This window comes from Clinocottus analis, unplaced genomic scaffold, assembly GCF_023055335.1.
Source record: "Clinocottus analis isolate CAN_PGR_092001 unplaced genomic scaffold, fCliAna1.0.p SCAF_42, whole genome shotgun sequence".
NCBI classification, from domain to species: domain Eukaryota; kingdom Metazoa; phylum Chordata; class Actinopteri; order Perciformes; family Cottidae; genus Clinocottus; species Clinocottus analis.
Genome location: NW_027176176.1, coordinates 599,572 through 619,708, shown reverse-complemented (window position 1 = coordinate 619,708; position 20,137 = coordinate 599,572). Strand labels below are relative to the sequence as shown.

The following is a 20,137-nucleotide window of genomic DNA, read 5'->3' as shown; positions in this document are numbered from 1 at the left end:
GCTGCTTGGAGGCAGGCGGGCTGAGAGTGTAATTTATTATGTTTTAATCAACAAATGTACAGATGTTTTAGCAGTAGCTGACACCGTGTAGTGATACAATGCTACATGTGCTGTTTCCCTCCGGAAACCCGCTCCTGTGAGACCTCCCCGCGGCCTGGCTCTCCATCGACTGAAGAAACAATGCAGGCCTAGCGAGCCTCGGACGTTAGTTAGCAGGAAGCTAACGGGGAGCTAGCAGAAGCTAACGGGAAGCTAGCGGAAGCTAACGAGCAGCTAACAGGGAGGGAGCGGAAGCTAGGAGGGAGGTAGCGGAAGCTAACAGAGGGCTAGCCGGAGCTAACAGAGAGCTAACAGGGTAGCGCTGCCGTGGGATTTAAACCTCGACGCCGTAAGAACATCTAACCGGTATGTAACAACAGTTTATCAAAATCATGTTGATGGCTCATGCAATCCATCCCATCTACATTGAACGTGACGTCATTTTAATTAGATTAGCCACTAATCCTCTCACGACGTGTTTTCATGAAGTTTAGCTCGCAGCTTCTCGTTGCTTGTAAATGCTGTTTGTGCAACAGTGGCTGTGTTATGACACACACGTCTGTGTGTTCCGGGTGTTGTTGCTTACATACTTTACGTTGTAATGTTACACGCGCAGGAAAAGGTAATGTGAAATACCTTCAAGAGGAGTCTGAGAGAAACAGAACACCTGGGTAGAAAGTGTCAATGCGTAACGTTTTGATGGGATACAAACTGCACATTCATAGCCTCATGGGATTGATTGTTGAGCATTTACATTGTTTACGTTGCTTTGTTCACGTTTTGGGATGGTACTTTAGCTAACTAAACCTGTAGTGTAACACACACCCCGTGCTGTGAACCTACCTGTGTGAAGGTCAGTGTGCAGGTAATGCCGTCTGCAGATCACTGTTCCCATTAGCAATTACAGTGATGATGTCATTCATAGTATTCAAATGTTGAATGTTCAGAGCCTTTGGGACATTTTAAAATGACTTGTTTTGTCCAACCAACAATCCAGACCATCAAGATGTTCATCATGAACAAGGACAAGAAGTAAATGCACATTTCAGATGAAACCAAAGGATGTTTGGAGGCTTTGCTTGAAGTATCGATGAGAGTACTTTCAGTGCAGCCGGTTCATTGTTTGAGCTTCAGTTTCAATCAGTGATACTCAATCAGACTTCATTGTGTAGTGTGAAGGTGCTGAGTGCCAACATGTTAATGTGCATGACATCAGAGCTGTTTGTAACGTTTGGTCACGGCTATTCATTTATTGGGTTGTGTTGTTTTGGTCTGCGTTCATTTGACCTCAGTGTGTATAAAATACACGCTGCTGTACAGCAACACTAGTTGTATTCTTTGTTTGAAGAAGGTATTCATTTAATCCTCATCTCTTTTCAGCGATGAGCTCTCAGCTGCAGGTCTTCTCTCCTCCCTCCATCTCCTCCAGTGCCTTTTGCCGCGTGAAGAAGGTGAAGGTGGAGAGCAATGTCTGGGACGTGTCCACCACCGAAGCGTACAGCGCCATAGCGGGCCAGTCGGCTTACACCTTCGCCCCGGCCATGGCCGTGGCACCCTTCGCCCCGTCCCTGGTCTTCCCCCCGACAGCACCGGGCTCCAGAGGCCAGGTGGTGGTGCGGGCCGCCGACAGCACCGGCAGCCTGCCCCGCGGATCGAGCCGGCGGGTGACGGAGCAGGCGGCGTCTTCGTCTTACGCTCATACGGAGACCTCGTCTGAGACCAGGGGGCACAGGCACGGCCAGAAGAGAAAGATTGAGGAAACCAACGAAAGCAGCGGCAGCGGATGTGGCAGTGTCCAAATCCTGGAGGAGCTCTCGGCCCCCGCAGCAACTTACTCCACCCGTACGGGCGGCGGCGGCGGAGGCACGGGCCAGTCGATCCCCCACTCGGCTCCAACCACCAAGAGCAGCAGCTCCAACGGGGAAGGGGATTATCAGCTGGTGCAGCACGAGATCCTCTGCTCCGTGTCCTGCAGCTATGAAGTGCTGGAGTTCTTGGGAAGAGGGACGTTTGGACAAGTGGCCAAATGCTGGAAGAGAGGCACCAACGAGATTGTGGCCATCAAGATCCTGAAGAACCATCCTTCATATGCTCGTCAGGGACAAATTGAGGTAAAGAGGACTGTGTTGATAACTTACCTGTGCATCCTGCTTTGATGACATCACTACATGTACATTGTATGAGTGCTGCGGCGGTCTAGTATTTACTAACTATTCCATCCTTTACTTCACGTCACAGGTGGGAATCCTGAACCGGCTGAGTGCAGAGAACGCCGATGAGTACAACTTTGTGCGATCGTACGAATGCTTCCAGCACAAAGGTCACACCTGCCTGGTGTTTGAGATGCTGGAGCAGAACCTGTACGACTTCCTCAAGCACAGCAAGTTCAGCCCGCTCCCCTTAAGGCACATCAGACCCATCCTCCAGCAGGTTGGCAGACATGCATCCAGCCTTTTTTAACCCATCACGTTATTACTTTTATGTTGTCGTATGACTATAAAGTGTTGGCATGTTTAGGTGGCGACGGCGCTGATGAAGCTGAAGAGCCTCGGTCTGATCCACGCCGACCTGAAGCCCGAGAACATCATGCTGGTCGACCCCCTCAGACAGCCCTACCGGGTGAAGGTCATCGACTTTGGCTCAGCGAGCCATGTGTCCAAAGCTGTGTGCTCCACCTACTTACAGTCTCGCTACTACAGGTGAGCGGCAACGCCTCCGTTTAATCTAAACATGAGAATGAGGCGACACAGAAGCTACTGTTTAGTTCAGTTTCCTTGGTGCTCGACCTGTAACCTCTTTTTTCTGCGCAGGGCTCCAGAGATCATTCTGGGTTTGCCGTTCTGCGAGGCCATCGACATGTGGTCTTTAGGCTGCGTGATCGCGGAGCTGTTTCTGGGCTGGCCGCTGTACCCCGGGGCCTCCGAGTACGACCAGGTCAGTGGTGACCTCAGTGTTTCACAGCTCTGGTCTGAGGCTTAGGAGAAAAACACGCAAATGACTAGTGAAGCTAACAAATGGTTAGTTGGCCAACGGTCATGAAAGAACTGTAGGCGCTCTGTGTTCAGCTGTTCAGCCTCACCGAGGGAGACCAGAGTCCAGGCTCTCGCTCTTAACCGCGGTGTGTTTGTCGTTTCCAGATCCGGTACATCTCCCAGACCCAAGGCCTGCCTGCAGAGTACCTGCTGAGCGCCGGGACTAAAACCAGCCGCTTCTTCAACCGAGGACCCGACTCCAGCTACCCGCTCTGGAGGCTGAAGGTTAATGAGGATCTGATTATGTGTCAGGCTTTAAAGGATTATTAATATGAAGGGATCTTCATGCTCCTATCTTCATCGTTTGACTTGCATCGTAGCGATAACATTTAGTGTTTGTGAGAAATAGTGTCGACACGTCCTAAAACATGTTTTGTCCCAGACGCCATCGGAGCATGAAATGGAGATGGGGATCAAGTCCAAGGAGGCCAGGAAGTACATCTTCAACTGCCTGGATGACATGATGCAGGTAGATGGCCTTCACAGCTTTTACTGCCTCATACTGTTCGTGTGACTGATCATCACCCACCTGTGTTCTGTGTTTCGCAGGTGAACCTGTCTTCTCACCTGGAGGGGACGGACATGCTGGCCGAGAAAGCGGACAGACGAGAGTTTATCGACCTCTTGAAGCGGATGCTCCGCCTGGACGCCGACAAAAGGATCACGCCTACGAAGACTCTGGGTCACCCCTTTGTGACGATGAGCCACCTGGTGGATTATCCCCACAGCTCCCAGTACGTGAGCGTCGCTCTGCTGCGCCTCCAGACGCGAGTAGAGATGTCGCCGCTGTAACGCCGCTGCTCTCCTCTCTCCTCTCTGCAGTGTGAAGTCCTGCTTCCAGAACATGGAGATCTGTAAGCGGCGCAGCTCCTACGATAACAGCAAGTCCCTGTACTCCACCAGCGCGGTGCCCAGCGCCGCGGCGGGCAACCTCACCGTGACCTTCAGTAGCCAACTCAACCAGCATAACCAGGTGCGACCCGGTCATTCACTCGTTCATGGGCGTGTTGGGGTCGTGCGTCTCCTGCGGTATCAACCCGTGTGTTTCTGCACCAGGTGCCCTCTGCGGGCGGCGCCGTGCCTCTGCTGAACTACCAGCCGGCTCTGTACCAGCAGGCCACCATCAACATTCCCGGGCTCGCTCAGCAGAGCGTCCCGATCCCGACGCGCGGCGCCGGGCTGTGCAGCCAGACAGAACCCTTCCAGCAGACGCTCATCGTCTGCCCGCCCTCCACTCTTCAAGGTGCAGGAGACGCTCGCAACCAAAACACGCAACGGCACCAGCAGCCGGGTCTGCAGCCGTGTTTCTCATCGGTGTGCTTGTGTTGGACGGTTTTCCAGGGCTGCAGACGTCCAGTAAGAGCTCCAGCTTCCCCGTGAGGATGGAGAACTCTGTGCCCATCGTACCTCAGAACCAGGCTGCTCAGTCGCTGCAGATCCAGCCCAGCCTGCTCACACAGGTGGGAGCTCGTCAGCTGCGTCAGTGTTCATCTGTCTTGAAATAGAGTATGAAGTGAAATCATGACGGCGTTTTATAGAGAGAGAAGTTTCTGATGCTTAACTATTCCTGTCACGGTGATGTATGGAACTGCACTTCAGACTGCAGTCTGTGCTGAAGATGCATCTGAATGCGTCTAAAGTGAAACATGCAGCAAGTAGACCTGCTGCATAGATGCATCTCCTGGAGGAAAGGCGTATTGGAGGTTATCTCCTGTGGGGAGGGGCTTGTTGCTTTGCAGCATCATATAATCATGTACTTGTGAGGAATTTGTCGTCTTTTAGAAACCTGAACTCGGGTTGCAGAAACGTCCATGAACCGTGTGATCAGCGCTAAGCTCAAGAGCATCGGTGCAGTTTTGCTCTTTCAAAGATACGAGCGCATCCAAAACGTTCCTCCTTCTCTCCCCACAGCTGCTCTGCTGTACAGGGAACCAGGATGATCTTTCCTCGATGTAAAGAGTTGAGACATTGTTTAAACGCTTCACAGAAGGTTTCAGCAGCGTGTTGTTTGTTTGTGCTGTGTTTTGCCTCGTCTTTGCTTCCAGGGTGATAGAGCTGCCGTTCTCTTACTCCCAGTCTGCTTTCTGGGGTCGAGGCCAGATGTTTGTGTGGGAGACTCCTCTCGGCTCACACAGCTTCTTGACTGCCATTTGCTAAAGGAGAAGGGCTAAAGTCTGCAGAGGCCAGCTGTCCAGTGTCTCCTCAGGAAGAGCCTTAACGTGCTCATGGCGCCCTAACCCTCCCTCCCTCCCTCCGCCCCCTCCAGGGTTCCTGCACACCCCTGATGGTGGCCACCCTGCACCCGCCCTCAGCAGGCATAGCCCCCCAGTATTCCCTCCCCCTCGGCCGGCCCACCCTGCTGGAGCACACAGCCACAGTGCTGGTAAAGCAACCAGGACGCCCGAAGGACTCATTCACATGCACACTGCTGCCGCCACTAACAACGCCATCTCCCTCCGCTCCACCCCGCCTTTCCTTCCTTTCCTTTCCTTTCCTTTCCTTCCTTTCCTTTCCTTTGTGTGGAATGTGTCCTCTCGGCCACAGGCCTCGTCTTTAATACATGCATAAGATTCCCTCATTTGCCTTTTCACGAGCAGACTTTAGGGTTGCTCTGTGCTCATTTTCTCAGACAATCAAACAGTTTTTTGGTCTAAAATCACTTTTATAGTTCTTTTCTTTTGTATTTCCCGTTGTGACAAAACATACCAAACCTTTTCCACTCTTCAGGAGCTCCATCATCCACACGTCGTTCCCTCCCAGTCTTTCCGTAGGTGTGCTGAGGGCATGGAGCGCATGATGCTCGTCTGCGCTTTGCTTGCAGCTCGTCCTTCCTGGTTTTCAGCGCAGGAGGTTGCAGCTCCGAGCCACTAAACTCTCTGACCGGGTCTTTTGTTTCAGAAGATTCCTCCGGACTGTTTGGCCTCAGTGAACTAAACTAATCTTTTTCTTCAGCGTTCTCCTCCAACAGGCGGCGTGGCCCCGTGTGTCTTCACACCGGCTCTGTCCAGCCGTAGTTTGTGCTTTGCATGTGTCATGTTGTGCGTTTGTTGCAGGCAGTGCGATAGTAAGAGAATGGCTTTGGAACGGTTGCTGGCTTCTCTCTCTGTGCTTTGGCCTGTTGGAGAGTTTGGATGTGTTTCTCGGCATGGCTCGCTGTGTCTGGTCCGCTCCAGCGTCGCTCGTGGTGGATCCGCTGCTTCCTGTACTGAAGTGTGTGTGTGTGTGTGTGTGTGTGTGTGTGTGGTTGCTCCCAGCAGGCCTGGCCCTCCGGCACCCAGCAGATCCTCATCCCCTCGTCGTGGCAGCAGGTCCCGGGCGTGGCCATCCACAGCTCGCACCAGTCAGCTGTTCCTGCGTCGCCGCTTGAAACGCTTCATGCTAACGCGTCGACGCAGCAGGGGCACAGCTGGAGGTGAGGCCGGCATCAACGAGCATCCCATGCTTCTACAGTCTGCACAGAGTTGTCTTTTTTTATTTTAAATTGGAAAAACAAACATTGTTGCTCCGTATCTTGGTCCAGGATTCTTCTTTTCACACACACACATCCTTAAACTCACTACCTCTTATGTTCAATATGTAAAGTGTTGCTTGACTGCCAGAGCCAAGTGATGTGAAGCTGCTGGAGTTTATTTGTGTTTTAAGTTAAAGACAATGAACCAGGAGAAAACTGAAGTCTTTGTTTTGTGTAATGACGTTTTGTCGCCGTGAAGTTGATGTTTTTCTGAAAGAATCTGAACACAAACTTTGAGTTAAAAGCAGCGCGCGTCGTCCTGACCTCACGACGTCAGTGTTCACCTTCATGGTTTGAGCAGTGAGATCACGTTGTGGTCGTTGTTCCTCACAGGAGCGCCGCCCGGACGCAGCAGGAGAGGAAGAAGGTGAAAGCCAGACGAGGAGAGAACAGGAACAGGTGTGTTGTTCATCTCTTGATGTTTATTTCCTTTTGTGACGCAGTCGTAAATAAACATTCATAGTGAATAGTTTAAACACTCCTTGAGTGGAGCAGCACTGGGTCATGTTGTTGCTGAACCTTCCTGTGGTTCCTCTCATCAGAGGTGTCGCCGCTGCGTCGCTGCTCGGCAGCGGCGGCGTGACTCCGCCCAGCGCCACCTGGTCGCAGCCGATCGTCATCTCCGACACGCCCAGCCCGGCGGTCAGCATCATCACCATCCACAGTGACACCGACACGGAGGATGAGCGCAAGTTCCACCCGGCCAGGTGAGGAGAAGATCCGTCTGAACTTCACGCCGGTCGCACACGACGACACCTGGAGCGCCGAGGGCGTCGCTTCTTCTGCACCTTCCTCTGGTGGAATAACCCGACTCCGTGTCTCTGTTCCCGCAGCGTCGGCCTGAGCCAGCGAGCTAACGTCATCAGCTGCGTGACGGTGCACGACTCTGACTCGTCCACCGCCAGCCCGCTGACTCCTCCGCCTCGCACGCTGAACCCGGCGAGCGCCGCGTCGTCGCGCCAGGCCAAGTCTCTGGCCGTGGTGGCGCCTTCAGTCAAAACCCAGGGCTCAGCGAGAGCGGCGGCTCCGCGAGGACGCCAGGAGGCCGGTGAGAGCTGCTCGCCTGCCGCCGTCCGCGTGATCGGGAACTTGTTGTGTTTTGTGGCTGCGAGCAGGTAACGTGACACTGGTGGCGCTTTACTTCACAGTGACCCACATGAAGCCCAAGAGGTCGTCCAACCGGCAGCCCTGCGGCTCGGACAGCACGGAGCGCCTCGGGCTGCTGCCCAGCCAGTCGCACCCCCTGAACCTCAGCCAGGTGAGCGCCGCTCTGCCGCCGCCGCTTCATGGTTAACTTCCTTAAAGTGACAGTGTCACAAAGACAAGCGGCAGGTTGATGAGCTGCAGCGCGTCAAAGGGAACATGTATGTCCTCGTGCACACGCACAGAGCAGCACGCTGCACAGGACGCGACCCGAGTTACGCTGCTGACGTCGTACCACGTTTAAGACCCGCAGCACGCTTTAGTTCACTTTACCTCAAGTACAGTTTCTCTAAATGTTTCATCAAAGCTGAGCCGACCTCAAGATTTACATGATCTTAACGTGTGTACATGCAGGCGTACGCAGGGTTTCATGAATCAGAATATTTCCTTTTGGATGGACGCTGCTTCCTCCATGAGACTGCTGCTCATTGAGCCCACAGCGCCTCCTGCTGGACCAACTATGTAATGACAGACGGTCTGTAAGTCACCTGAAATAAGTAATAAATGTTATTGGCTGCCTTAAATCGTGAGCAACTCGGCGGCCACTAAATGTTCCTTTGTAGATGAGTTCCTCTCCAGATGGTGGCGCTACTCCTGCGTGCCAACGCAGCAAATTGTTGGCGCATCAAAGTACTCGAGGTTTAACAAACCGCATCAACAGGCCGTTTCTAAGCTAACACAAGTTGTCGTATAATCCAGCTTGAGTTAATCCAGCTGCATGCACAGTGTCCCGTACCGTCTGAGTCCCTCCTCGCTCCTCGTGAGGCTCCTCCCCGCTCGCCGCTCAGCCTCCTGGTGTTCACGCCGTGTCGTCTCTTCAGGTGCAGCCGGTCGTGTCTTCGTCTCAGGAGCGTTCCCACAGCGACTCTTCGATGCGCCGGCAGTCGGCGTTCCCTCCGGCCGCGTCCTCTCACTACAGCTTCCCCGAGGTGTCGGCCGCGGGCCCCGGCCTGTACGCCTACCCGGCCTCCACGGCGCTCTCCTCGGCGTCCCAGGCCATGGAGCAGCTGCTGGGCCGCGGCCACGCCGCCCACGGACACTCCCCCTCCGCCTACGCCGCCACGTACGCCGCCGCCGCCTCCTCCAGGAGGGAGGCGGCCAGCCGGAAGGACTCGGTCAGCAGCCTGCTGCACGGCCTCCCCGCCGCCTACCAGCACCCGTTCGCCGGCTCCCCGTACGTGGGCGGGACGCCCCGCGTGGAGGCGTACGGCGCCTACCAGCTGAGCCCGCGGCGCCTCGCCCAGTACCCCTTCCTATAGGACGCCAGTCACTTCTGCCAGAAGGTTTGCTGCTTCACCTCCAACTCGGCTCCTCTTCGGGTCGTTTCCTGACATCTTTGTTATTATTTGTTTATTTCCCCTAACAGTATTGTTTGTAGTCTTGTCCAGTATAATCATGGCATTGTGTACGTGTTTTCCTTGTGTGGAGAGAGATTATCCTCCTGACCCGTAACAGCTCACACTACTGGTGTGTTTTTATCTCACATAGCGTGTCTGATTAATCACAAATATGTCTATTACTATGTTTTAAATTATGTTTTGTCCGTGTGGGAGAGGAAGGTCCATGAAGATGTTGAATAAGAGGAACCGTGTGTTGAACTGTGATGGATTCATGTTAATTTAAGTGCACATGTGATGTTAATATAGTGACCGTGTTTAGGCAGGAATAATCATGTCCTTATGCAATAGAAACTGAAAAAAAGAAACTGCATCAACTTGAGTGCTGAATGTATTTATGAAGTACAGAGTGAGGTCACATCCTGAGGAGCGACGTGAGAAACCTTTGTTTTAATTTAGTTTTTAGTCTTTTTAAACATGTCGACCTTATGAAATATAAACATATTGTGTTTCACATGAATGATTGTGTATCAGCTGCTCATTCATAAACGCTGTGGTTATGTCTCACGACGCTCTGGAAACGCTCGACACAAATAGACTGAAGAGAAGTTTACCAACTCGTTCACAAGGCGACAAGTCAGAGGAGCCGTCTACCAACCTGCAGAGCAGCCATGTTGTCTCTGAATATGAAATGTTGATGCTTCTCCTGGTCCAGCAGGTGGAGGAGACACTCACAGCTGATTGGAGGAGTCTCTCTCCTCACAGCTGATTGGTGGAGTCTCTCTCCTCACAGCTGATTGGTGGAGTCTCTCTCCTCACAGCTGATTGGAGGAGTCTCTCTCCTCACAGCTGATTGGAGGAGTCTCTCTCCTCACAGCTGATTGGAGGAGTCTCTCTCCTCACAGCTGATTGGAGGAGTCTCTCTCCTCACAGCTGATTGGAGGAGTCTCTCTCCTCACAGCTGATTGGAGGAGTCTCTCTCCTCACAGCTGATTGGTTGGCTCTCTGGACGTTTCTGTGGGTTATGAAAGCTTTTTCGTGAACACGTTCCTGTTGTGTTTGCATCAGTTTTGTGTTGTAATGTCTGAATATTTAACTGTTTCACCTTAACATAGTATAGTTAAGAGGCTATTCGGTAGAACTAATTCAGGGAAAAAGGTTTCAGCTCAAATAATCCACTGTTACTGTTTTCAATAAAATAATCACATATTCACATCGTGTCATGGTTCCCTGATGAGTTTTAGTTCCACCAACAGAAGATCAAACGTTTAAACGTGTGAATGTCTCGTCTTAAATGACTTCTACATGTTGAAAATAATTGTAATTTTTTTGTACCTTCAATATGTAAAGATTATATTTAAACTAATCCAGGAACACAGAACCACACGTGGACCTCTGCAGCTCCGCCTCTCGTCTCCATCCTCACTGGTTACCATGGCTGCAGCAACCGCTGCAAAGCACTGGTACCCTGCGGTCAACAGATGGACCAGTCTACGTCCTGGACATGGTCCGGTCTACTTCCTGGACATGGTCCGGTCTACTTCAGGGACACGGTCCGGTCTACTTCCTGGACACGGTCCGGTCTGCGTCCTGGACACAGCCCCGTCTACATCCTGGACACGGCAACGTCTACGTCCTGGACACGGCAACGTCTACGTCCTGGACACGGCAACGTCTACGTCCTGGACACGGCAACGTCTGCGTCCTGGACACGGCCCCGTCTACATCCTGGACACGGCAACGTCTACATCCTGGACACGGCAACGTCTACGTCTCCTCGGCACAGAATCAAGGAAAATGAACCTCATACTTTATATAAAATGTTATGAACACTTTGATTTAATAACGTCGGTTAAGGAAAAGTTTTGGAAAAAGATTGTTTGACACTTAAATGTCTTGACAGGTTTTCATTACTTTCCATCATATTTTCTTAATAGAAGAAAACGTGACGGTTTAGATTTCAGGAGTTGGGTTTCACTGTTATGGTTTAAAATGTCTCATCAAAAACATTCTTAAATTACTAAAACTCATTTTAAGGCAATTTAAAAAATAGCAAAAATACATATTTTTACAAAACATTTCATATGAAAAGGAATATATCAAAAGAAGAAAATACTCCAGTCGAGATGTTTTTTAACATCTTTATTAAAAACACAGCTTTCGTCTCAGATGTTACGTCAACAGTTTTATTATTTTATTATCATATTTATGGTGCATAAATACATCAGGAGACCTTCAGGATCCTGCATGTCACCGTTACGACGGCTGACCCGTTCACACCAAACACACAATCTCACATAAACATATAAACAGAACACTATATTACATAAACCATGTTCTTCACAAGCTGGTTATTAAAGTCGGCTTCAGGAAACAAATTAGGACGATGAATATATTTCACAGTTACTCATAAACAAACAAATTCTCATGTTAACCCTCCACACTGCTCCATGTCAGCACAACAGCTTGTTGTGTTGTTAAAGTAAGAACAATAAAAACAAATGTATTATCTGAATGCAAAGTGACATGTTCCTTTATAGGTCACTCATTACCTTTTTTATTGCTCTTATTATGTTTTAAGGTTTTTGTCGATTGCTAAACGACAGCTGGCACAACTGGAGTCACATGTAAAACTAACTAGAGTCTGCACTGCAGCACTCACCTGAGCTACACAGTCCACTTCACCTGCAAAGCTCAGTCCAGCAACACAACTCTGAACACAAGACTCAACACACACTCAGTGCAGCCAAACACTGCACAACCCTCACTGAGATGACACACACTGTCACTCACAACACACTGAGGAAAAACACCAGCACCAAACACCAACACAGGAAATACAAACTTCATCTTTACAGTTTGAACTATTTCAGATATCTATATATATATATATATATATATATATATATATATATATATATATATATATATATATATATATATATATATATATAGATAGATAGATAGATAGATAGATAGATAGATAGATATAACTATATATATATCTATATATAGTTATATCTATATAACTATATATATATATATATAGTTATATATAGGTGTGTGTGTGTGTGTGTGTGTGTGTGTGTGTGTGTGTGTGTGTGTGTGTGTGTGTGTGTGTGTGTTCAGTCTAAAACAAGACAGCTGCTCAGCCTCCAGCTGAAGTTGCAGTCATCAGAGTTTAAAGGCACGAGGCTGAACTCTCTTCTGTGTTGAATGTTCACAGTTTGACAGCAGTGTGTCAGCGTTTGAACAAAGTGCTGTGAATCCAGTGTTGTGCAGGTTGTGTTAAAGTCATGTGATAAGTGTGTAGAGCTTTGAAAACTGAGTTCAAGCAACAAAAAAACAACTAGAGTTTGTTCACATGAGCTGCTGCTGTGCAGACTGAGGCAGAGTTTTGAACATGTGACTCCAGTTGTGCTCGCTGTCCTTTAGCAAACAAAAAAACTGTGAAGCTTCTGATAATTATTAGTCTTCAGTTTACTTTTTAATGGCCTTTAATCTTCTAACGGCCTTTAATCTTTTGATGGCCTTTAATCTTTTGATGGCCTTTAACCGTCTGCTGCTGCAGAAGGAAGAGAAGAGACAACAACCTGATATACTACAGTGTGTACTTGTACTATACTACCAATGAATACAATCATGTAGTATACAACCAATTACTATACATTTGTATTATAGGGCTGAAGAAAAAACCTAACTCACTGAAGCTGCTGAGGAAGAGGAGGAAGCTGCTGAGGAAGAGGAGGAAGCTGCTGAGGAAGAGCTCCTCTGGTCCCGTCAGCTGCTCTCTGGTTTCTGCAGCAGCACGCAGCTGAACAGTCTCTGGAGAATGGAGGGGGAACCCGAGAGTCTGGGATGCGGGCTGAAGGGCAGAGAGGGTGCTCATTAGGTGATGATGATGATGATGATGATGATGATGATGATGATGATGATGGTCTGGTCCAGAAACAAGTGCAGGTACTTACAGCGGTGCCTGCAGCAGCGGGCTCGTCTTGCAGCAGTCCTCTTGGTCCTGCTCCTGTGAGATCTGGTCCCAGATGCTGGTGTTGACCCACAGCGCGCCGGGCAGCGTGAGGCTGGCCCGCGTGCAGGTGATCCAGCGGCACAGCGGGCAGGACACGGTGCGCAGCGCCCCCTGCAGGCGGGACAGCCGCTCCAGGCAGAGCGCGCAGAAGGTGTGCCGGCAGTGGAGCACCCTGGGGACCCGCTGGCTGCGAGAGTACTCACAGCAGCACACCACGCACTCCAGCTCCTCGTCCATGAGCATGCTGGGAGGGCGACGGAGACTGGGAGGAGACTGGGACTGGAAGAGGACTGGAAGAGGACTGGAACCCGTCACAACCTGCAGCACATGGACCAACACAGAGGGCTTCACATCCCAGAACTAAAACATCAACAAACTTTCCTTGATCATAAATATTCCACAATATCTGAATACATAGTGAGACCCAGAGCGTCGTACTCACGAGCAGGAGCGCTGAGGAAGAGGAAGAGTGTGCAGTGAAGGCTCGCAGCGCTGCTTTAAGGAGCCGGTCACGTGACTCCGCCCGTCAACAGTTCCTTGGAAGCGTCTCGCCCGCCTCCTCTCTGGAATCTGAGCGCACACACACACACGCACACACGCGCGCACACACACACACACACACACACACACACACACACGCACACACACACACACACACACACACACACGCACACACACACGCGCACACGCACACACAGAGGAAAGATTAGCTTTATGATCTTTATTGACCAGGAGCCTCCACGCTGGACACATTGAGTACAAGTACCACAGGAAGGTTTTCTAAAATGGGTCTTTTATTTGCATTTACTATGAAAACATACAATGTCACACGAGATTAACTGAAGCATGGAAATTTGGGCATTTGCTGTATAATCACACAAAAACACTCATCAGTCTGATTCCAGATGGGGCCGAGAAACGAGCGACAGAAACGCAAATCTTCTGCCCTCAGACGTTTCAGACACAGAAGATCTTTAAAATGCAAGTTCACAACAGTAATTATCAGCAAATATGTGCGCCGCCTCTCTGGGTGCATCTGAAACATCAGACAGACTCCTCAGAGCGAGACGAGGCAGTTTCTATAAATAAGAAAACAAAAACAACCAGAAAATTATCAAAAAGAAAATATACAGAAACAAAAAGGTGGTTCTCTTTACATGGACCTTGATAGAGCGCTATACTGGTCAGCTAAGCCAATTAAAGAAGAGACTGGTCTGTATGGAGCTGTGCACTGGGGCACGGCTGGGCTCATGGGTTGATCGTCACTGCCCTCGTCTTCTGAGATGAAGATGAAACCCCTGGAGGACTACTCTGCTCGCCTGTGATCATTCTGGTGATGAAGTTCAGCGCTGCAACACTGGTGTGGATGTTGGGGCGTGTTCCTCTCGTTTCTTTCCTTGTGGAGCTGCGGTTGCAAACCGTCGATGTCGCGCTGCGCTAAAGACCCGACCGACTCTTCCCGGGTCACACGTCCGCCTCCTGCAGGTCCACGAGGACCAGCAGCTCTTCTGAGGCTCCACTTGTGCTTAAAATACGCAGACACATGTTCATGAGCCATGTGACGCTCAGAGCGTGTGCATGTTAATCTGTGGATGCGCACACTCTGACAGGAACGTTACGGAGAAGGAGGGCGGACGTCTGGGGAGCAACACGTCACCAGGAAAAATGAACTGACATTCCCACCTGGTGACGCAGTGAGCGGGAGGCGGAGGAACCCGTTCTTCAGCTCCCGGAGCTAAACCGAGACCGACAAATACAAAAACAGCTTTTTATGCATGTGTGCACCACAAAAAGTGACTCAAATTAAGGTGAAGACCCGAGAAATGCACGACATCGCTCAGGGCTTCTCCTCCTGTTCCTCTGGGCCTCTAGAGAACGCTGCAGTTACTTCCTGTCACGGCACAATGACTGAAGCTGCTATGAGTATGATGCTGAAGCAGCAGCCCAAAGGAGCATGAGAGCACGTTTGTGTTGTGGCAGCTTTACCTCTACACTCTTCCACAACCCATGAGCCAAGTGTGTTCCTATACTGCTGACATAAACCACTGAAGCACAGAGTGGATCGTAACCGTTTTAATAAGCCCCTCCAGCCCTCCGCCACTCCGTCCACTGCTCTCCATCTTCTCGGGCGAGTCGGCTTTGAGTTCCCTTCATCCCGAGTCCGTGGTGTGGTGGTCGCTGTGGTGGTGGTGGAGGGGCTTCCCAGAACATCTCCCCCCACGCAGTGTGTTTGTAGAACCTGGAGTCCAGTGGCCGGCTCGCCTGCGGGGGCGTGGGGGGAGGAGGGGCGCCCTGCAGCGCCTCACTCCTGCGCTATGCTCCTCAGCACGTACTTCACCGTGTAGGCGAACGCCGCGAAGCCGACGATCACAAACAGGTTGGCGAGAGCGCCCCCTAGGAGTCCGTGGTTGCGATTGGCCTGCTGCAGGCCGGGGGCGGGGTTAGCGTGCTCCAGGGGAACGGGACCTCCGTTGAGGGCGGGCAGCCCGTAGTGGGCGTGCTGAGGGTCGCCGTCAGGAACCACGTCCGGTAAGGGCAGGGGCTGAGAGCGGGCGCTGAGCTCCTCCTGCGCCTTCTGCTTCTGCTTCATCTCCTGGGGAACAAAGACGGTGGAGAGCATGAGGACGACAGGAAGACAGAGGAACAGAGAAGTCAGAGATCCCCTCGTACATACATCCACGACGTCAGGGAACAGCTCACAGAAGACTTTATCCTTCAGGTTGAAGGCCAGGCTTTGGGCGGACAGCTGTCTTTTCTGAAAACAGTACAGCAAATATTTGAGGCGTCACAGATGGGTCGTCATCATCATCATCATCATCCTCCTCATGCGCCGCCCTTGCGGCCATTGGTTTGCACTCACCGTGTAGTCCGAGGTCTCGATGCTGCCCAGGGTGGGGCCCTTCTCCACCATGAAGCTGAGCAGACCTGTGAGGATGGTGGAGACGGACCACGCAGGGTTCCACGTGTCTGGATGGAAGTCTGTGATGGACAAACATAACCTGTGGAGGAAACAACAATGAAGGAGCATGACCAACGGCAGGTTCAAAAACTCTAAAACTCCTGAGTTCTCCTTCAATGAAAGGATGTTCTTACCTCGTATTGCACTTAAATCTCCCGTTTGGAGTTATCATATAGATGCTTGGTGGTTTGAAAGGAAATTCCCGAGGAAATATGAGTTTCCCGTGATAATATCCCCCTACGGAAAATGGATTTATGGCATCAGTTGACACGAAAAGGAAACGCAGTCACAGAAGGAAGAAGATGTGCTAACGGTCAGCTTTACCTTCATAGGGAGTTTTCTCAGGACCTCTGACGACGTAGTGCCTGCAGGAGACAGAAAGGACTTCAGTGACGTGTAGAACAACACAGACGAGATTACAGGAACACTAGTGACACACAACTTGTACTGTTCACATGCACACTCCTGGAAGTGATGTAATCTTCCTTTAAAGAGTCTACTGACAGTTGAGGATTTCCCTGAAAGAGGAAAACTATTTTCTGTTAATCATCACCTGAAGAGTTTAAACTTGTCTTTATGTCACGTTAAGGGTTTTAATATAAAACAGGTTTAATATGCAGATATTTTCTAGAGAAACGATGCACTTTACATGAAGCCTGTAAAGATATGAGGACTAACTCAAGGTGTCACACGGCCTTTACGACGCGCTCGTTTGTCTATAAACTAGTTTGTGACCCTTCAGGCCTTTGAGGAATAAGATCAAACGTCACACACAAAAATGCCGATGGAGCAGTTTCTGCTCCTCTGAGGACTTTTTTGGTAACTTAAATTTTTGCAAGTACATTTTTCAGGATTTACATTTTGATAGATGTTTCTGGAAAAGAGCCGTAGTGAACTAGAGAGCGTTAAACGGGTCCAGGTGAGGCAGCGCCCTGCAGGTGAGACCTTACCATTCTAGGATGTTGGAGGGGAGCGGCTCTGCACAGATGTAAGGCACAGGGTCTTTCTTTATCCGCAGGTAATCCTGCTTAAGGCGCTGAGTGGCTGTAGTTGGAGCTCTCTTATTCCCGTTGTTGTTCATCTGAGGATCATGCAAAAAGAACTTCATGAAATTCATCTCGTCATTGTCTTTAGAAATGTAGAACCGGCACAGTTTATTTATATAAAAGTATATTTTATTTAATTAGATGCAGTGGCGGGCCGTCAGGGCCTTTTTATAATTCAAAGTTAGAGCTATTTTATAATGTAATTGTTTTCCCCAGATGCACTACATGTATTCTAGTTGCTTTGACAGAGACGTGGTGACAGAGCGTGGTGCGTCCTGTGTAACTGTGCGTCGCGGCGGGACGCTGCTGGTGCACGAAGTGTCTTCGCGGTTCGGTCCACGCGCGTTGCTCAACAGCAGCGTCTCTTGGCAAAACGTTGCTGCAACTTCAGCTGATGAGAAAATAACTGTTGGGAATGAGTGGGCGCTTGTTAGAGATTAGAGTTATAAACCTAATGATAGTCATAATGAGGAGTCATTTCACCACAGCATTGTTGTAAAGTAAATACAGTTGCAAAGGGGCGGAAAGATTCCAGTAAATTTCCGTAAAGTTTCCATGGGAATTTTGAAAAAAAGAAATGTGCCTACGTTTTTTTTACAAAAGCATATAACAGGGAAGTTAAATGTCGTTGAGAACAAGACTCTGCACGCCGAGCTCAGCTGGATCTGAATGCAGCTGGTTGAACATCGTCTGCAGAAACATAAGCATAAAACATTCTGTTGTTTTTGACGTCTTTGTCATCAGTGTTGCGTCTGAACGTTTCAGCCCGATGAACGGAGAGTGTGAGAGCGCAGAGTTGCGTAGAGGCCAAGAGCGGTACTGCAGACAGAGAGATTTAAATTATAGCTGCAACATATTGAAAAATAACTGAACTAGTTCATTTTTTGGAGCTGTGAACTTAGTTTAAAATTTTGAATTATGGGCTATGAACTGAACTAGTTCATGTAGAAAGTGAACTTTCCCAACACTGTTTGTCATTAGCATATTGATTACTTGGTAAACTGAAGCCATGTTCATTTAATACCAAGTTTATTTGGATACAGTAGACTTTTTACAGCAGTGAGAGTCGGACGTATGTATGTCCACACTAAAGTACACCATCACCTCGACTATTCGCGGCTTTCTGAATGTCAAAAAAGTAATTTTTAAAAGTTGTATTATAAATGTTTGCATGCATGTCTGCTTATGACAAGGTAAATACAGTTAAATCACCCCAACATTTGCAGTTAATTCCTGTTACTTCCTGTTAATTCCAGATAATTCCCGTTTATTCCCGTGGAAAGTTTCCAACTTTGAATATTCTCGGAATTTTGCAACCCTACAAGTAACCGTCAAAGGGCCTCATCCATCATGGATCAGTTGATCCAGCACCTAAATAACAGAGAGTGTCATTCTGAAGACTAGTCCCTTTAGGGAAGATTGTTATTTATTTAATCCTGCAATTAATGATTGATATGTTTACTCATTAATGCACCAGTTAAAATAGCAAGGCAGGACACCAGTAAATAGTTTGACTCAAAGTTCAAAAGACAGCAGTCAATCTCTCGTGATACAAACGGTGTCGTCATGACATATAGACACATCTCATATCCAACCTGTAAGCAGCAGCACGTGTTCCTCACACACGCAGCAGCTTCAATGTAGACTACACAATGTCTACTGAGGTCTACTTGAACCCACAGCTCCTCCTGTCTGTGTCAACGGGTCGAGGAGACTCTGCACCCCAGGGTGCATAAAGGGCTCAGGCTGGGTGGCTGCAGAGGGAACATGTCATGCATGTCCATGACCTGCACACTGTGTGTTTTGATTGGAGCTTTCGAATAATAACGTGCAGCGTTTCCTACAAACAGGACGCCTGCGCACAGTGAAGTTCAAACTGTTGCAGAATAACATGGAACTACGCAAAGTGCTAACACCGTGAGCCTGTAGTCATATGCATTATTTAGATTTAGGTGTAACTGTCTTAACCGCCTGAACTCAGGTCATCTGCTCTTTATCCGTAAGGGTGTCCTCTTAAAGCCCTGTGCCGGCCGCTTGACGTTAACGCAATGTTTACGTTCGCTGAGGATAATCCGCCAACGTTTCCGGTGCAGCTCGACTGGCTCAATCTCGATCAACAACCGGCTGTGAACGGTGAAACGTCGCTCGACGTCAGACCGCAGAAGCTCGTGCGACGGCCGGTTGTTTGTGTGTCCTTCACAGCGAGTCAGCACCGTCCACCAGGCAGGATGACACCGAGCTGATACCGCGTCCTGCGTGTACGCGACGTTACAGTCGGGAGGCCAGAGCTGTGTTTGGCTAGCTGGCGTTAGCAGCGGCTAGCACGAGCCGTTTGGTCCCGACCGACAGCCGCCCTGCGCAGCTCCTCGCGGGGTGGAGGAGGCGCAGTAGAGACGTACCTCTCCAGACGCTCCAGTGGCAATAGGTCTTCGTGGCTGCACACGAAATACAGCTGTTGTTTCTGTTGTCAAACCCCAAAGCGATAAGACGATGACACCAACGTAGCTTTAGCTATCGCCAGCAGGACGCTTCCGGTTTCCTGCAGAACGCTTCCGGTTTCCCGCTTCTTCTTCGCCTCTTTCTGCTGTGCCGTTAACGGTTCGTGGCATTACCGCCACGTCTGTTAGCGGTGACAACACGTTCTGCAGCCTCGGGCGCTTTTATTCACATGTAATAATAATAATAATAATAATAAAAATAATGCATTTTATTTGTATAGCGCATTACAAGGATAAGGATATATTTATTGTCATTGTAAAAAAAAAACATACAACGAAATTACGTTGGCAACAGAAAGTTAAGACATCAGTATCATATATAAAATGGCATTTTTTAAATACAAAAATTAAAATACATAAGACATAAAACACAGGCATCAATGTTTTTAAAGTGCAAAAGTGACTGTCCGGTGTGAGCTGGGTGAGGTGGTGGGGGTGATGGAGGAAACCGCTCGAGGGAAAAAGCTGTTCCTCAGCCTGTTAGA

General features: G+C 49.6%; 3 protein-coding genes across 6 annotated transcripts; 1 reads left to right on the top strand and 2 right to left on the bottom strand.

The window, feature by feature from the left end:
• The first annotated feature begins 27 nt into the window (after positions 1-27).
• On the top strand, positions 28-9,642 carry LOC137801665 (homeodomain-interacting protein kinase 1-like). 3 transcript variants are annotated; one of them, XM_068599010.1, is made up of 18 exons: positions 28-405; positions 1,420-2,150; positions 2,278-2,469; positions 2,557-2,738; positions 2,850-2,973; positions 3,177-3,296; positions 3,454-3,540; positions 3,621-3,805; positions 3,894-4,044; positions 4,128-4,314; positions 4,413-4,531; positions 5,338-5,454; positions 6,326-6,483; positions 6,916-6,981; positions 7,125-7,289; positions 7,416-7,630; positions 7,731-7,840; positions 8,607-9,642. In XM_068599010.1, exons 2-18 carry the CDS (start codon positions 1,422-1,424, stop codon positions 9,042-9,044), a joined length of 3,345 nt encoding a protein of 1,114 aa, XP_068455111.1. In that variant the 5' UTR covers positions 28-405; positions 1,420-1,421; the 3' UTR covers positions 9,045-9,642. The 3 variants fall into 3 exon arrangements, with proteins under 3 accessions (XP_068455111.1, XP_068455113.1, XP_068455112.1); XM_068599012.1 differs by lacking the exon at positions 5,338-5,454 and having other exon boundaries at positions 6,329-6,483; XM_068599011.1 differs by lacking the exon at positions 5,338-5,454.
• A 3,260-nt stretch (positions 9,643-12,902) lies between these two features.
• On the bottom strand, positions 12,903-13,392 carry LOC137801648 (RING finger protein 224-like). The gene is made up of 2 exons (XM_068598976.1): positions 13,091-13,392; positions 12,903-12,987 (listed from the first exon to the last, which is right to left on the bottom strand). The coding sequence occupies exons 1-2, from the start codon at positions 13,390-13,392 to the stop codon at positions 12,903-12,905; spliced, it is 387 nt and encodes a 128-aa protein (XP_068455077.1).
• A 1,815-nt stretch (positions 13,393-15,207) lies between these two features.
• On the bottom strand, positions 15,208-19,739 carry LOC137801642 (ubiquitin-conjugating enzyme E2 J2). 2 transcript variants are annotated; one of them, XM_068598964.1, is made up of 7 exons: positions 19,554-19,739; positions 17,059-17,189; positions 16,433-16,473; positions 16,243-16,345; positions 16,010-16,148; positions 15,824-15,904; positions 15,208-15,742 (listed from the first exon to the last, which is right to left on the bottom strand). In XM_068598964.1, exons 2-7 carry the CDS (start codon positions 17,187-17,189, stop codon positions 15,452-15,454), a joined length of 786 nt encoding a protein of 261 aa, XP_068455065.1. In that variant the 5' UTR covers positions 19,554-19,739; the 3' UTR covers positions 15,208-15,451. The 2 variants fall into 2 exon arrangements, with proteins under 2 accessions (XP_068455065.1, XP_068455067.1); XM_068598966.1 differs by lacking the exon at positions 19,554-19,739 and adding an exon at positions 18,750-18,935.
• Between the last annotated feature and the right edge of the window lie 398 nt (positions 19,740-20,137).

Coding starts and splice junctions, on each gene's coding strand:
- LOC137801665 (XM_068599010.1), top strand. CDS start 1,422: ATGAGCTCTCAGCTGCAGGTCTTCTCTCCTCCCTCCATCTCCTCCAGT. Junction 2,470..2,556: donor TCAGACCCATCCTCCAGCAG/GTTGGCAGACAT, acceptor TGGCATGTTTAG/GTGGCGACGGCGCTGATGAA. Junction 4,532..5,337: donor AGCCCAGCCTGCTCACACAG/GTGGGAGCTCGT, acceptor CGCCCCCTCCAG/GGTTCCTGCACACCCCTGAT.
- LOC137801648 (XM_068598976.1), bottom strand. CDS start 13,392: ATGCTCATGGACGAGGAGCTGGAGTGCGTGGTGTGCTGCTGTGAGTAC. Junction 12,988..13,090: donor CCGCTGCTGCAGGCACCGCT/GTAAGTACCTGC, acceptor TCTGCCCTTCAG/CCCGCATCCCAGACTCTCGG.
- LOC137801642 (XM_068598964.1), bottom strand. CDS start 17,189: ATGAACAACAACGGGAATAAGAGAGCTCCAACTACAGCCACTCAGCGC. Junction 16,149..16,242: donor AGATTTAAGTGCAATACGAG/GTAAGAACATCC, acceptor TTTCCTCCACAG/GTTATGTTTGTCCATCACAG. Junction 15,905..16,009: donor TCGAGACCTCGGACTACACG/GTGAGTGCAAAC, acceptor TACTGTTTTCAG/AAAAGACAGCTGTCCGCCCA.